Source organism: Heteronotia binoei, chromosome 4 (assembly GCF_032191835.1).
Source record: "Heteronotia binoei isolate CCM8104 ecotype False Entrance Well chromosome 4, APGP_CSIRO_Hbin_v1, whole genome shotgun sequence".
Taxonomy (NCBI): domain Eukaryota; kingdom Metazoa; phylum Chordata; class Lepidosauria; order Squamata; family Gekkonidae; genus Heteronotia; species Heteronotia binoei.
The window spans coordinates 148,096,459-148,112,238 of record NC_083226.1 but is presented as its reverse complement, the minus strand read 5'-3'; the positions used below and the strand labels follow the sequence as shown (position 1 = coordinate 148,112,238).

Sequence of the window (15,780 nt, the reverse complement as noted above, 5' to 3'; positions counted from 1 at the left end):
TTACCCTCTTCTAAGTCCGTCAAAGCCATCCTAAGCAGGTCCACATGCTACTGACATCTGCTCAGTGGAACCTTCTCACAGGCAAACAGGGCTTTTTATGAGCAGGAACATACAGGAGTGCATGTTCCAACTGGCTCGGTGTCAGGGGTGTGGCCTAATATGCAAATGAGTCCCTGCTGAGCTTTCCCCACAAAAAAGCCCTGTGCAAAACAATGGTGACAACAGGGGATGTGGCCTAACATGCAAATGAGTTCCTGCTGGGCTTTTTCTACAAAAAAGCTCTGCAGGCAAGTACTCTTATGATCACACTGTTGGCCTGTTACAGCAAAAAACTGAAAGGAAACTTGTGGTACCCGTTGCCCTTATCTCAGCAGTACACCCAAGCTAATAGGTAGCAACACATGACATGCCTTGTGCCAGAAACCACTTCACATTCATCAGCCTGAACTGTTCCAAGGTGAATCTGACAACAGAGGGAGTCAGTTTCAATGTGCTTCCCATTAAAATCAAATGAAAACTGAACTACAATGCAGTAACAAAAACAAACATGTATTAATACCAAATGCAATGAAAATGAGTGAAGCTTTGAGTAGAGAGCCAAAAGGAACTGAATATCCATACAGCCAATTCCCACCACATCACCATGCTGTGTATCAGAAACTGGTTTTGACACTCCTGTCAGCTGTGGTATCTGGGGTCTGGATTGCTGTCTAGAAGGGTGGGAAAAATGGGTATTTTGGGAGGTTCAGGTATATCAACCCCCAAAAATATTGGTATTTCCCAATATTTCCAAATCCCAATGCTGGTATGGCATTCAGATTTAGGAATTTTTCAGAAATCCCAAATGTTTTAGGCTCCATTATAGAGAATTGATTCAGGGGTACCCGGGGGGCTGTTTTTTGAGGTAGAGGCACCAAATTTGAAGCATAGATGTTGATGCCTCTCCTCACCCCCCCCCCCCAATTTCAAAGGATGTCCAATTCTAAGGGCCCCTAAAGATGATGTCTATTTCTGTGGCCATCAATCAATCTTCTGGTAACGAATTCCACATTTAATCACTGCCTGTGTAAAGAAGTATTTCCTTTTGTCTGTCCCAAATCTACTGCCTATCAGTTTTCTTTGGCCACAATCTCCTCAATACCAACATGTACCCTATAGTACAAAAGGATCAGACATCAGAGGAAAAGCTGACACTGTCTGCAATCCACTTTCTTGAGAGTAAACTTTGTTGAATAAAATAAACTTACTTCTGAGTAGGCCTGTTCAGGACTGCTTCCACTGCCTCCCTCATTTTTTAAATGCATTTATCCCATCCCATTTTATGTTATCAATCTCCTTGCCTTTAAGTAACAACAGATTTTAAAGGGCTGTTGGATAATAAATGTTACATTGAACATTTAGATGAAAAACGCTTATCTGATGAAGCCTTTACTTTGGGAAAACAGATACTTTACAGTGAAATTCAATCACATAAGTGTGTTTTCAGGTAATACAGTAAAGAACAAAGGAAATGAATATAGGCTGTTACACAGAAAAGCAGACAGACAGAGCACACATTTAATTTTGCAATACTGTCTCATGACAGGAAACTGGTTTTTTCTTGCAGGGGTAAGCATTTGCTTCCCTCAAGGAGGGCTGTAGCTGGATTCTTTGATGCCCTGGGTAGGCTTAAAAGTGTGAAATTAAATCCAAATGAATTGCAATGTCATTTTTTGCTCACAAATTGAAAGGAAATTTTTGCGAGCAAAAATGACATTGCACTTCATTTGGATTTAATCTCACATATAAAATCTTTACAACACTTTGGAAAGACTACTTTTCCAAACTTGGCAGTGGAAAGGCCAGTGCCTTGTCCCTAATAAGCAGTAGATAGATAGATAGATAGATAGATAGATAGATAGATAGATAGATAGATAGATAGATAGATAGATAGATAGATAGATAGATAGATAGATAGATAGATAGATGATAGATAGATAGATAGATAGATAGATAGATAGATAGATAGATAGATAGATAGATAGATAGATAGATAGATAGATAGATAGATAGATAGATAGATAAATTTATTGTCATTGTTCTCAACAAAAGAGAGCAACGAAATGAGGTGCTCTTCCACAAACATACCAACACATCAAACACACATATTCATATTCATACCATTTAAATACATCTAAACCATTTAAACCATTTAAATCCATCTAAAACAGATAATCATTCATAAAACCATTAAAACCATATAAACCATTTAAATACATCTAAAACAAATAGTCATTCATAACCCTGCATTTAACCTAACCACAGCACTTGGATAGAAACTGTCCTTAAATCTGTTTGTCCTAGCCTTCAACACTCTATATCGTCTACCTGACGGTAAGATCTCAAATAGCAAATGGCTCATATGTGAAGGGTCCCTTAGGATCATTTGTATCTTCCTTTTACATCCCATATTATACAGATCCACCAATGAGGGGAGAGAACATCCACAAATCTTTTGTGCTCTTCTCGTCACTCTTTGGAGCACCCTTCTCTCTGCTTCCGTACAGCTCCCAAACCACACGCAGAGGCAATAAGATAAAATGCTCTCAATGGAACTACGATAAAAGGCAACCAGCAGACTCCCTGACAGTTGTAGTGATCTTAAGAGTCTTAAGTAGTATAGTCGTTGCTGGGCCTTTTTCTCTAGAGCTAAAGTATTTGCTCCCCATGTTAGATCCTGTTTCATGGTAATTCCCAGAAACTTCCATTCTGTCACCTGTTCTACCATAACACCATCAATAAACAACGGCTGGATGTCCAAACTACTCTTCCTGTAATCCACTATAATGTCCTTCGTCTTATTTATATTAAAAATAAGATTATTTGCTTTACACCAAAGGGACAGCTGTTGAACTTCCCTCCTATACGCAGACTCATCATTCTCAGAGATGAGCCCTACCAACGTTGTATCATCTGCATATTTAATGATTTTGTGACTCAGACTGCTAGAAACACAATCAGACGTGTAAATAGTGAAAAGAAGTGGACTCAAAACACATCCCTGAGGGGTGCCAGTATTTAAGATCTTCACGGAGGAAATATATCCGTCCATTTTAACCCTTTGTGAACGACCTGATAAAAAGTTCAAAATCCACTCACATATAGAGTCCGACAGCTTCAAATCTTTAAGCTTAAACAACAATCTATGGGGTGATATTGTATTAAAAGCAGAACTAAAATCTACAAACAGCATTCTAACATACGTCCCCTTTTTATCCAAATGCGATAAAGCCGTATAAAGAACAGTATTAACAGCATCCTCAGTAGATCTATTTTTCCTGTAAGCAAACTGATATTCATCAAAAATGACAGGAAGGCGGGAAATAATATATTTTCGAACTAATTGTTCAAAACACTTCATTATCACAGAAGTCAAGGCCACTGGCCTATAGTCAAATAGGGTGTAGCCCCAGGTACCTGTGCTTCCCTTTAAAACCAGTGGAAAATAAATGGTGCAGCCATGGCTCACTGATATAGGCCCATATAGGCAATGCCATCAACAGATGTGCCACCACATTTTGCACCAGCTGGAGCTTCCGGATTAGCCCCAAGGGCAAGCCCACATAGAGCATGTTACAGTAATCAAATCTGGAAGTGGCCACTGCATGGGTTACTGTAGCTAAATCATGAGGGGAGAGGTAGGGTGCCGGTTGCCTAATCTGTAAAGATGATAAAAGTCCAACTTGGCAACTGCAGTGACCTGGGCTTCCACAGAAAGTGAGGCATCCAAGATCACTCCCAGGCTCATCGCCTTTTGGGCTGACACAAGAGGTCCAGGGCTGGTAGTCTGATACCCTGTGCTACTCCACCCTGGCTCAGGTACAGGACTTCTGTCTTTGTTGGATTAAGCTTCAGTTGACTCTTCTGCAACCATCCAGCCATGGCCCACAATGCCTCAGCCAGATGATCCAGGGCAGAATCTGGACAACTGTCCATCAACATACAGAGCTGGGTGTCATCAGCATACTGGGCAAACTAGGCGAGGGGGTTAATGAAGATGTTAAACATCATTGGTGAGAGAATTGCCCCCTGCGGCACACCACATTCAAATGAGCGTTGCAAGGACACCTGCTCATGAAGCGCCATCCACTGTCCTCGACCACAGAGAAAGGAGGAAAACCACTATAGGGCAACCCCCTGAACCCCTACGTCAGTGAGGCGGTTAGTCATGAGATTATAGTCAACCATATCAAAAGCTGCTTTCAGATCCAAATGCAACAGCATTGCCAAACTGCCTCGATCCAGCTGCCTCTGGAGGTCATCTGTGAGGGCAAGTAATGCAGTCTCCATCCCATAGCCTGGGTGGAAGTCGGACTGGAATAGATCAAGGATAGATGCATCCTCCAGGAAAACCTGGAAATGTTCAGCAACCATCTTCTCAACTACCTTGCCAAGGAATGACACTGGGAGGTAGTTGGCCATGACCGTAGGGTCCAGTGTTGGCTTTTTCAAAAGCAGATGATTCACTGCCTCCTTCAAACCCTTCAGGAAAGCCCAGAAGAAAGGGACAAATTGACAACTTCACCCAGAGGGTCCTGAATGCCATCCCCACATGCTTTAATCAGCCAGGATGGACGTGGGTCAAGGAGACAAGAGGCTGGCTTCACAGCTGACAAGATCCTGTCCATTCTTCCCAAGACAGTTGGCTTAAGTGATCCAAAACTGGACCTGAAGGTGGACAAGGGGCTTCCAGTTCCCTTACTGTATTGATTGTGGCAGGAGGTCCTGGTGGAGAGATAAGACTCTATCTGCAAAATAGGTTGCAAAAGCCTCACAGCCAATGTCCAATTCCCTAGCCCTTTGCTTGCCCAATGACACTGTAGTAAGAGACCAAATTGTTCTAAATAATTGGGCTGGGTGCAACATCGCAGACACAATGGAGGCTGCATAGAACCCCTCCTTAGCAGACTTCATTGCCATCTCATTCATAAATGTTCCATAAGAAGTTCTAGCCTCTCCATTATGACTTGAGTATGCCACCACACTCGCTCTAGCCATCTCAGCTGCTGCTTCATCCTTCGCAGCTCCAAACTGTGTTACAGAGCTGCTTTGCTGCAGCAATGGAGAGGATGCCAGGGGGCAATGTTGTCAATGGCTGTGGACAGTTGCAAATGCCAATTCTCCACCAACTCATCTAATGACCCACCAGGGGGCATCAGATCCTGCAGAGCTTCCTAAAGCTTCTCAGGGTCCATTAGGCTCTATAGGTGAGCATAAATGCGCTCACCGCCTAACCAGGGCGCATACCCAGCCAGACCTTCAGGGTAAAGTCATCTGACCATGGAACTGCATGCACAGCTACCAATCAACATGTATCCCTACTACCCCCAAAATCAAATTCAGGGTATGGCTGGCCTGATGTGTGGACATTGAAATCCCCCAGGATTTCTCTCCTGCAGTATCAGCAGCTGTGGTTTTTCTCTAGCCACTGTGAATACAAGTATGTATGTAAAGCTTCAGGTACTAAATCCTCAGGTAAACTGGAAGACACATGGCCTGGCAGTTTTGCTGAAGCTAAGTGGGTCTAGGGAGGGGCAGAACCTGGGTAGGAGACCTTCTGGGAAACTTATTTGCATCACCTTGAGTTCCAAAATGGCAGAAAGGCAAGCATAACAATAAATAAAAACATATTATTACAGGAAAAGGATCTTGGTAAGCAGTGGGGCAGGAGGGGGGGGGGGAATTGTCTTGGGAACCCTGAAATATCAGAAATGCTTTTTAGACAGGCTGCTTCTGGATTCCATCTGCATTGTATAGGATTTAGGTCTAAGCATCTTTACGAAGAACAGAACAAAAAATGCATAGACAGCAGTTGCTCTCCTTTATGCTTATTCTTCGTTGGTGCTCACATTGTTCAGATACAATAAGTGGGCATCTAATAACATCACACTATGCCATGGTACAAAGGTTATTTTAGGACCTTGTTTGTGATCTAAAATGCACTGAAAAGTATGCCACAGTACATGCACAGTCCAATCAACAGATCAGTTTACATTTAAAACTGTTGGATCATTGCTTCCTGTTTTGAATAGAATTTGTTTACACACAAATGTGTTTAGATTACCATTTTAGCTGTGTGCAATTTTTTTGTAATTACTCTCTACTGGGCAATGAAATTAAATGCTTACAAGAACTTGAACAATTTTTAATGAATGGAAATGCTTCCACACACATGAATCTATGGCCCCCTGGTGGCTATAACTCTGTACAGTAGCTGGATTATAGTATTTGTGCTTAAAGATTGTAAACGATGGCCAGAAAGAAAGAACTGGCATTTTTGCTAACTTAAAGAAAGGACATGAAAGAACAACTGTGGTATGGAAGGAGTAAATGTTTTAATAATCCAAAAGGCACTCTACATGTATTAATCATTCCCCAGGAGTTCAATTCATCACAAACTTAAGATGACAGGGTCCAATTAAGGGTCAATGCAACATTCCCCAAGAGTGATTGTTTCTCCAATACGTCTACCGGTGAGGGGGAGGCTTAATTAAGATCTACAATTCTGAGAGCTGATAAAAAGAAAAGAGGCAAACCCATCCGTTAACTAGCCTCTGGGTAGCTAACCTATATGACACAACAGCAAGTAGGTTGGGAAGAGCTGTGGAAATGCCTGAAGAACTGCAAGGGAACCTATAGCATAGAGATAAGACCATAATCCTTTGATGCAACATTGTTCAGTAGAAGCAAATCCACACCAAGGGGCTTGGGAGGGATGTTAGGCATGCACAGTAGACGCCTAGATTGACTCAATTTATATCTATTGCATGTATTCTGTCACACCCTTCTTCCAAGAAGCTCACTGTAGCACATATGGTTTTCCCTGGTTCCACTTTATCCTAACAGGTTAGGTTCAGTGATCTGAGAGACAATGACCAATTCCCCGCTAGCCTTGTTCCGGTCTCGTTGCTCTTTTTCCCATGGCACTTCTGCTGGATTTTGTGCAAGCTGCCCCGGGGCAATGAGTTCCCGCCTCTTTTCAAGTTCCCTCCATGGCAGGCAGAAACCAGTTTTCAGATGATCCTGCCTGCTGCAGAGGGAACTTGAAAAGAGGCAGGGCAACTCACTTCCCCAGGCAGCTTGTGCAAAATCCAGCAGAAGCGCTGGCAGGAAAAGGAGCGATGAGACCGGAACAAGGCTAGTGGGGAATTGGTCAGAGACTTTCTCAGGGTCCACTAGTGAACTTCATAGCAAGCCGAGATTTGAACCAGGGGTATCCATTCCTGAGTGTCAAAACAACACCAGCTCCAAAATACTTGTGGCAGCCTTCCAAAAAAAGGTCACTATTCTAGCCAGAACTTCAAAACACCAAAATGTATACAAGCCAAGTTGGAAAGTATTCAGAAGAAAGCTAGAAAAATCTGAAAGACACATCCTACGAAAAATTATTGGAGAACCAAACTAGCTAAAGAAGGATATTCTTAAATGTTAGCATTTTTAACTGTCCTATCCATTCTTTCTTATTTATTTATTTATACTACAAGGAAACAGGCTCAGGAGAAAAAAAGAGAGGAGGGAAATTTGCCACATTCCACTAACAATCCCCACTCCCAGCACTACACAAGTGAAATTATTCATGCTATTTGCATGACTGAGCCAGCTAAAGCAGTCTAAATCACATTGACTTACATATCAACAAAGATGTGATAACTAAGATCTAGAGCAGAGGTGTCAAACTCATTTGTTATGAGAGCCAGATCTTATAGAAATGTCACTTTGTTGGGATGGGCCATGCATGATATAAAATGTGATGCCAGGTACTGAAGATACAAACTTTATAAAGGATGCAGGCAAACCAAATTAACAATATTGGTTTTTTTTAACTCAAAATACAAACATGCTTTAAACATTAACACTCTTACAGTATTTCCTTAAAGCCAGTTTGGTGTGGTGGTTAAGTGCACTGATTCTTATCTGGGAGAACCAGGTTTGATTCCCCACTCCTTCGCATGCAACTGCTGAAGTGACCTTGGGTCAGTCATAACTCTCTCAGAGCTGTTCGACAAAAGATCAGTTCTTGGAGAGTTCTCTCAGCCCCACCTACCTCCCAGGGTGTCTGTTGTGGGGAGGAGAAAGGAAAGAAGAATGTAAACCTCTTTGAGGCTCCTGGGGTAGTGAAGGGTGGGGTATAAATCCAATCTCCTCCTCCTCCACCCATTATTCATTAGCACTGGGACAGTATACAGGGACATAAATGCACAGCCTGTCATCTGACAATAAAGATAATGACTACTTGCTCCTGGGCAGGATAAGAGTCCTGGATGGGCTGGTTTTGGCCCAAAAGCTGTACGTTTGACACTCCTAATCTAGAGGCAGAAGGAGGCTGGTGTAGATGAGCCTGATATGACTGCAGAAGTATTACAAGTGCAAACAGCATCACATTTTTTAACAATACAAGATATAATAAAGTAGCACAGCCTTTTGTCTCAGTCTTTTTAGTGTAGGGTACTCCACTCTGTAAAAAGTGAAACAGAGGGTTAAATAAGACCACTCAGTGATCTCAGATCTCCCAGCATCTTTAAAAGATCAATTTCAGGTGGACAGGATACCAGTTACGGATTGGTCCAGATGGTGAGGGGAGGGCAGGGGGGTTAATGCTTTTTAACCCCTGTGCAGTCTATCAAAACTGTTCTTTCCACTCTCTTTATAATGAAGAAACAAAAATCCTGAGGAACATCGGTTGCCTGCTTTTTCTCCTTCCTAGGCTTAATAGGAGAGCAGATGTCGGTTTCAATGAACAAAGCTGTACATGGATGAAACAACTGAACCCTTCATTACAAATCCCCAGTCTGAATTTCAGACCACATTTGAAATTTAGCTTTTAAAGATGATGGGAAGATTTGAGCATGGTTCTTGTTGGGTTTGCTTAGAATTAATAGCTGAAAAGCAACGTGCTTTAGAGTAACAGTCTGCAATCTAGAGTTCTAAAGCTAATTCGACCTCAATATAAAACCAAGTATGGCTTTTTAAAAATCAGATATTTAAAGCAAGGCACATTTAGGATTTCCAGGCCTTTTACTTTGGAGGGAGGCCTCCTGCTGAGCACCTCCAGTGCCTGCTACTGCTTAGATCACGGGTGTCAAACACAGAGCCTGTGGGCTGGATCAGGCCCGCGAGCAAGTCTGCTTCCTTCTCCCTCTCTCTTGCTTCTTTCTGCGTTATGACTTGCTTTGCCAGGATTTCTCAACTGCACAGAAGCTACAGAGCAAAGCCTCTATTTTCCCCATTGGCTGAAGCTCCTCTCTTGGGGAGGAGAAGGAGGGAGGGAGAGCTTGCTTTGATACTGACCACAATATTGCAAGAGTGCTAATGCTTTAAGCATGTTTTATTTTAGGGGGGGGGGTTTAAAATCTTTAATTGTGTTTGTCTGTGTCCTTTATAAAGTTTATACCTCCGCTACCTGGTATTACATTTTGTGACACACATGGCCTGGCAAGGTCTCATTTATGTCAGATCCGGCCCTCATAACAAATGAGTTTGACACCCCAGACTTAGATTGCAGGCGGGAGAAAAAATATTTTATCCTTTGTGTTGGTAGATAATTTGTTCTGGAATTTCACACCTTGTTGCTAAGCTGTTGCAGCTGGGGCCTGCTGTTTGCCATCTACAGGGGTCACCAAGTGAAGAAAGTGGCTGCATGGACTCTCTCTCTCTCTGTGATCAGCAACGTTTGGAAAGCAGTATCACCGATCATGAGGAGGGGGCATAAGCATGGCCACTTCCTCGGCACAGTTGCCCCTGTAGATGTCCAGGAGACCGTGTGAAGGCAGAGAGCAGTACCAGCTCAGTTGTGTCCACTGTCTCTCTTTACAAGTTCAGTGAATGTATGGGGCAGTCATCTGTATTGGACTCTAGCTTCAGAGGATAGCTGTGTTGGTCTGCAGTAGAGAACAGCTGGATTCTTGTTGATCTCTGAGGTGCTACTGGTCTCAAATATAACTATTGGACTATGAATTTCTTTAAGGTACTACAAGTATCCTGGTATATTTTTGATGCAACAGACTAACATGATTGTATTTCTATAAAAGGAAAGAATTTGATACAAGGGAAGTTCTAGTTCTAGAAGGTGACACAATGGTAGTTTGACCAACAGGCAAGGAATATTTTCATCAGGGCTTTTTTTTTTGTAGAAAAAGCACAGTAGGAACTCATTTGCATATTAGGCCACACCTCTGACATCACCATTGTTTTGCACAGGGTTTTGTAGAAAAAGCCAAGCAGGAACTTATTTGCATATTAGGCCACAACCCCTGACACCAAGCCAGCTGGAACTGTGTTCCTGCTCAAAAAAGCCCTGGTTTTCATACATGTGAGATAATTCCAAGGAACTTACAAAGATTAGAGTGCAACTCTATATGCATGCATTTTATATATAGCTAGGAATTATGCCACTGGAAATTTAGATTTTAAATTTACTTACCCTGAGAACTTTGTTTCTCCTTATAACAGGAGACTCATCATTTATCGGCCTAATAGTCACAAATATCATATTAGGCAAGCTCTGCTTCCACAATTCTGTGCTGTTCACAATCACGGTGAAATTGTCAAGCAGCTGTTCACTATCATCATGAATGTAAGAGATTAATCCTTGTTCCAGCTAGTAAGGGAGAGAGAAGAAATTGAGAATCTTGTATGTGCTGCAAAAATTAAAAGCATAAGAACTCAACCAGTTCTTTTGCTCAATGATAGATATCTGAAGAAGTGTGCATGCATACCAAAGCTTATTCCCAGAATAAAATTTTGTTGGTCTTAAAAGGTGCCACTAGACTCAAACTTTTCTCTACTGCTTCAGATCAACACAGCTACCCACCTGAATCCCTTTTTATTCCCAATGCTTCTACTCTCATAGTTGTAACCTCTCCACACATACACTTGCCTCATCCTGCAAGGTTGTAAATATGTTTTCTGTCCCTGTCCATCACCCTCTCTAAAGCAGTTTGAGGAGGCCTACTGAGTGTGAGTTACACATGATAGTGTAAAAAGTCTAGTGGTGCCCTAAGTTCTCTAGAGAGGATGACACTATGATAAAGGCAGAATTGAACTTTCAGCAAGACAATCTCAAGAGATGGGAGATTCTTAGGAAAATATGAGGCACAGTTAGACCAGGGAAGATGTTGCAAAGCAAATAAAGGAAGACATTAATTTTTTAAAAAATACAAACATTTTCTCAGCATCCAGAACAATATATTAAAAAGAGGTCTTCATCCTCAAATGGATAGAAACCACTAGTCTATATCAATGACCCCCTGGTGAAATTATAAAAAATTATGAACCATCTATATATAAGAAGCAGAATTACATTTTGAACAAGCTTACCTGTTTCCTGCTAAATTTAGTTAGTACCATTCCAGGAAAATGGGAGTTAGCTATATGCCCATGCTTTGGTGGTTCAAGTAAATAAAATTCGCAATTGAGCCCTACAAAATGGCTAGTAGGAATTTTTAGAAAATCTTCCTCCAGGACACTTGAACCACCTTCAGCAACTGTGAAGTTCTGTACTTCCAATGGGATGAACTTTGGGATGATGTCTACAGCTACTTCTATTTCGTTGATTGCCTGGATGCCATTGGTCACATCCAGTGTAAACTGATCGTGCAGCTGGTTGGAAACAGTTTGCACATACTGGATATTACCATCATTGATATCTTGCTGGGTAAAACTCAGAACTGGATCTTCTTCTCCAAGGTAACCTTCCTCTAAAGTAAACTTCCGAAAGTATCCAAAGACAGGAGGTGACCTTACTGTGAATTTCATCTCTGATGGCAAACTGTTTTCATGAACAACCTTAAAAGAGGATAACAGTTAATTAATTAAAAACATATGACAGGCATCGACCTTCATTTTTGCATAATTAACTCTTAACAAGCATAGCACAATTAACCCTTAACTATAGCACAGAGTACGCATCATTATGTGAGTTTCATCAAACTCCCTTTGGAATGGTTGCAGATGTTGCATTGCCGACATTGTAAAAATATGGGACATATCATCTTGACAAATGGGCTGCTGGTACTGCTTTATTTATCAACACCAGGCCTTGAATTCAGCAGGAGCTCACAGGAGTGCAGCTCCTGAACCTTTCTGAGGGATCCCCCTCCTCCTCCCCACCTACCTTGCCCATTGAATAGTAGGTGCAGCTGCATAACAATCCCTGGATTAGGAGAGCGGGCAGCCAGCCAGCCACCAGGGGCTTTGCCACACCCCCAGCAGCTCTCATTAATCCCTGGAGAAGCCCACACCACCCTTTCTCCACTTCTTATGTGATTTTGGGCAATGGATGGCTAGCTGACCTTTTGACTGGGGGATGGGATTGGCCCAGGAGAGTCCCAGATGAGCGATGCCTGCTTGGGCTGGCGGGATCTCTTGCCAGCCCAAGCAGTCCGGGGCTCTCCTTTCTTGCATCAGGTTGCTTTTGGCTGGTGGAGGGGCAGCATATGCTAATTAGTTATGCTAATGAGCTCTACCACCTATTTTTCTACAAAACAACCCCTGATCAACACTATGCCATTTGGACAGCCCTGACCTGGATTGCCCAGGCTAGCCTTATCTTCTCACATTGCAGAAGCAAAGTACAGTTGGCCCTGGTTAGTATTTGGATAGAAGACCTCCAAGAAAGTTCAGGGTCTCTTGCCTTGAAAACCCTACAGAGTCGCCATAAGTTGGCTGTAACTTTTCCTCCACCACTGCCATTTGGAGTGAATATCAGTCAAGATCTTTTATGTACATGGAGGTTGCATGTATTGTCCATTACATGTACAATCTACATTCCAGCACAAAATATAATATCAAAAGAAGAAGACCAGGGCTGCAACTAGTTTCGCCTTTGTTGCACGGCAAACAGAAACTGGTTTTTAGAGGATATTGTTGGCTGCACAAAAGAGGCGACGCTAGTTGCAGCCCGGGGCAGATAGTTGAAATCCAATGGAAGCCCTGCAAAGAAGAGGAGAGTGAGAGCAGCATAAGGCTAGTGGGAAATCGGTTGAAGTCTTATACTGAGTTAGACCACTGGTCCATTTAACCCAGTACTGCCTACTCTGACTGGCAGGGTCTCAACCAGGGTCCATTTCTCAGCACAGCTATCCAAGAGTCCTTTAAAGAAGAAATACCAAGATCTGGAGATGCCAGCTGAATATGCAACTCTCTGCATCAAAGCATGTGTTTTACCACTGAGCTGTGGCCTTGTGTGGTACTCATCACTTTCCTTCAGCAACAGTAATAACAGCTGGGGGTTATTTTATTGTATGGCAGAGTTACACACAGGAAGCATTTAATAATATAAAATATGGAAGCAAGTTGATACAACGGGTATGCATACTGATTGGGGGTTGTTGCATGGGAACCACAGAGTGTAGGGGACCAAGAACCCCTACCATTAAAGGAATTAAAAGCTCAAAGGTTACAAAAATATTTCTGGCTGTAAAAGGAAGTCTACAGGCTGAGAACAGGATTGCTAAATTGCACATTGCTGGGAAATGCTCTGGTCAAGAATCTGGAAGCAAGAGATAAGTTAAGCAATTTGTGGTTACACTGGGCAGAGTTCAGAACTTTATTCTTGGGGGTTCTTCTGCTTGAATGTCTGGGAAATTGGGGAACCTCTTATGGAAAGTATAAATCAGGAAAGAACTGCTGATTGAAGCAACATGCAAAAATAGTCAGGACATGGATATATGAAAATTAAGTATGTTGTGTAGAAGCATATGGAGAAGACACAGTGGCAAGAAGATTGTATAACTGACCTTTTGACCTGTTCTTTGAAAGCAATAGAAATGCTGTCTTTTAAATTTGGACTGCTATGCCAAGGGGAGCTCAGAGCAACCCAAAGAGGAGAAAAACTCAGCGAGATATACAGTCCCAATAGATTAAACTTGTTTAAACCAAAGCCAGTTTCGTGTAGTGGTTAAGTATGCGGACTCTTATCTGGGAGAACTGGGTTTGATTCCCCACTCCTTCACTTGCAGCTGCTGGAATGACCTTGGGTCAGCCATAGATCTCACAGACGTTGTCCTTGAAAGGGCAGCTTCTGTGAGAGCTCTCTCAACCCCACCTACCTCACAGGGTGTTTGTTGTGGGGAGGAAGGTAAAGGAGATTGTGACTGCTCTGAAACTCTGAGATTCAAAGTGAAGGGTGGGATATAAATCCAATATCATCATCTTCTTCTTCTTTATGCTCTTCAACATAGTTGAAGAAAAGCTAGACTTGTGCATGGGAGTTTGCTTCAGTTACTTTCATGGTTTTATTTCATTATTGTTGTTTCATTCTCATAACTCTATTTTATTATTTTCTACTGGTTTCAAAGGAAGGTCCCTTTTTCTTGAGTCTGCACCTTCATGGTTTTCCATTCAAACTGGACAAAACTCTAAGGGATTCTAGTACTGCCCTACAACATTCACATTCTTTCCCCCTTTCTGAAGCAATGAAATGCATCTGAGTTTAACATTAACGTCTATGGGAAAATTGATAGAAAAGATTTCAAATAGCACTGCAGCCACATAGCTTTGAAGAACAGCAGCACAAGAAAGAGGCAAACTGACAAAGCAAGAACATTTGGTGGTCAAAGGTTAGTAAGCAGGGTTGCCAGGCCTAGCTAAAGAATGTGGGGAACATGACGGGACATCCGTTAGTAATTATGAGGCATCATAATGTAATCAGTGTAATCATGGTGTAAACCATGTCATGTGAGCCGCCCTGAGCCCGCTTCGGCGAGGGAGGGTGGGATATAATAATAATAATAATAATAATAATAATAATAATAATAATAATAATAATAATAATAATAATAATATTATTATTATTATTATTATTATTATTTCTGGGTTTTACTTAGAAGTGATGTCATGTATATTGACATGTAACCGCATTTGATTCCCCACTCCTTCACAAGCACCTGCTGATGTGACCTTGGGTCAGCCACAAGTTCTCTCAAAGCTGTTCCTCTCAAGAACAGTTATGAGAGAGAATTCCATGTGATTCTATGGTAAAACGACAGAGTTTTCAGTGGTTCCTAGAGAAGACTGAGGTCACTTCCAGAGGAATCCCATCAGTCCTCTTAAGACATCTTTGGAAACTCTGTATTTTATCATGGACAGGGCTTCTTTTTTTTTTGAGCAGGAACGCACAAGAACACAGCTCCGGCTGGCTTGGCATCAAGGGGTGTGGCCTAACAGGCAAATGAGTTTCTGCTGGGTTTTTCTACAAAAAAGTCCTGTGAGAAACAAATAGTGACATCAGGGGCGTGTGGCCTAATATGCAAATGAGTCCCTGCTGGGCTTTTTTTTTTTTACACAAAAAGTCCTGATCATAGAGTTTCTGGTGATTACTAGAGAGGTGTGATGTAGAAGAAATTGGATTTATACCCCACCCTTAACTACCCAAAGGAGTCTCAGAGTGGTTTATAATCTGCTTTCCCTTCCCCTTCCCACAACAGACACCCTGTAAGGTAGGTGGGGCTGAGAAAGCTCAAGAGAAAGCTCTTGAGAGGAACAGCTTTGAGAGAACTTGTGGCTGACCCAAGGTCACATTAGCAGGTGCTTGTAAAGGAGTGCGGAATCAAATGCGGTTACTTCCAGGTTCTCTCCAGAAGTGACATCACACTGTAGGTTTGATGATTTTTTTTTAAAAAAAGAATTATCCTGCTGCTGCTCAGAGTTGGTGTGTGAAAGAGGAACTGGGGATTGCTCATTCCACCAGGGCAAATGGCAACCCTGGGCATAGGCAAGCAGGCAGGAAACAGTAGGAAGAAG

General features: G+C 42.2%; 1 protein-coding gene across 1 annotated transcript in view; it reads right to left on the bottom strand.

Moving 5' to 3' along the window:
- LOC132569678 (chondroitin sulfate proteoglycan 4-like) overlaps positions 1–15,780 on the bottom strand; it is a 48,955-nt gene that overhangs the window by 20,677 nt on the left and 12,498 nt on the right. The window contains exons 4-5 of the mRNA XM_060235990.1: positions 11,356–11,823; positions 10,460–10,636 (exon numbers count right to left, since the gene is read on the bottom strand). Coding sequence (XP_060091973.1) covers positions 10,460–10,636; positions 11,356–11,823 — 645 coding nt within the window. The remainder of the gene's footprint in view (positions 1–10,459; positions 10,637–11,355; positions 11,824–15,780) is intronic.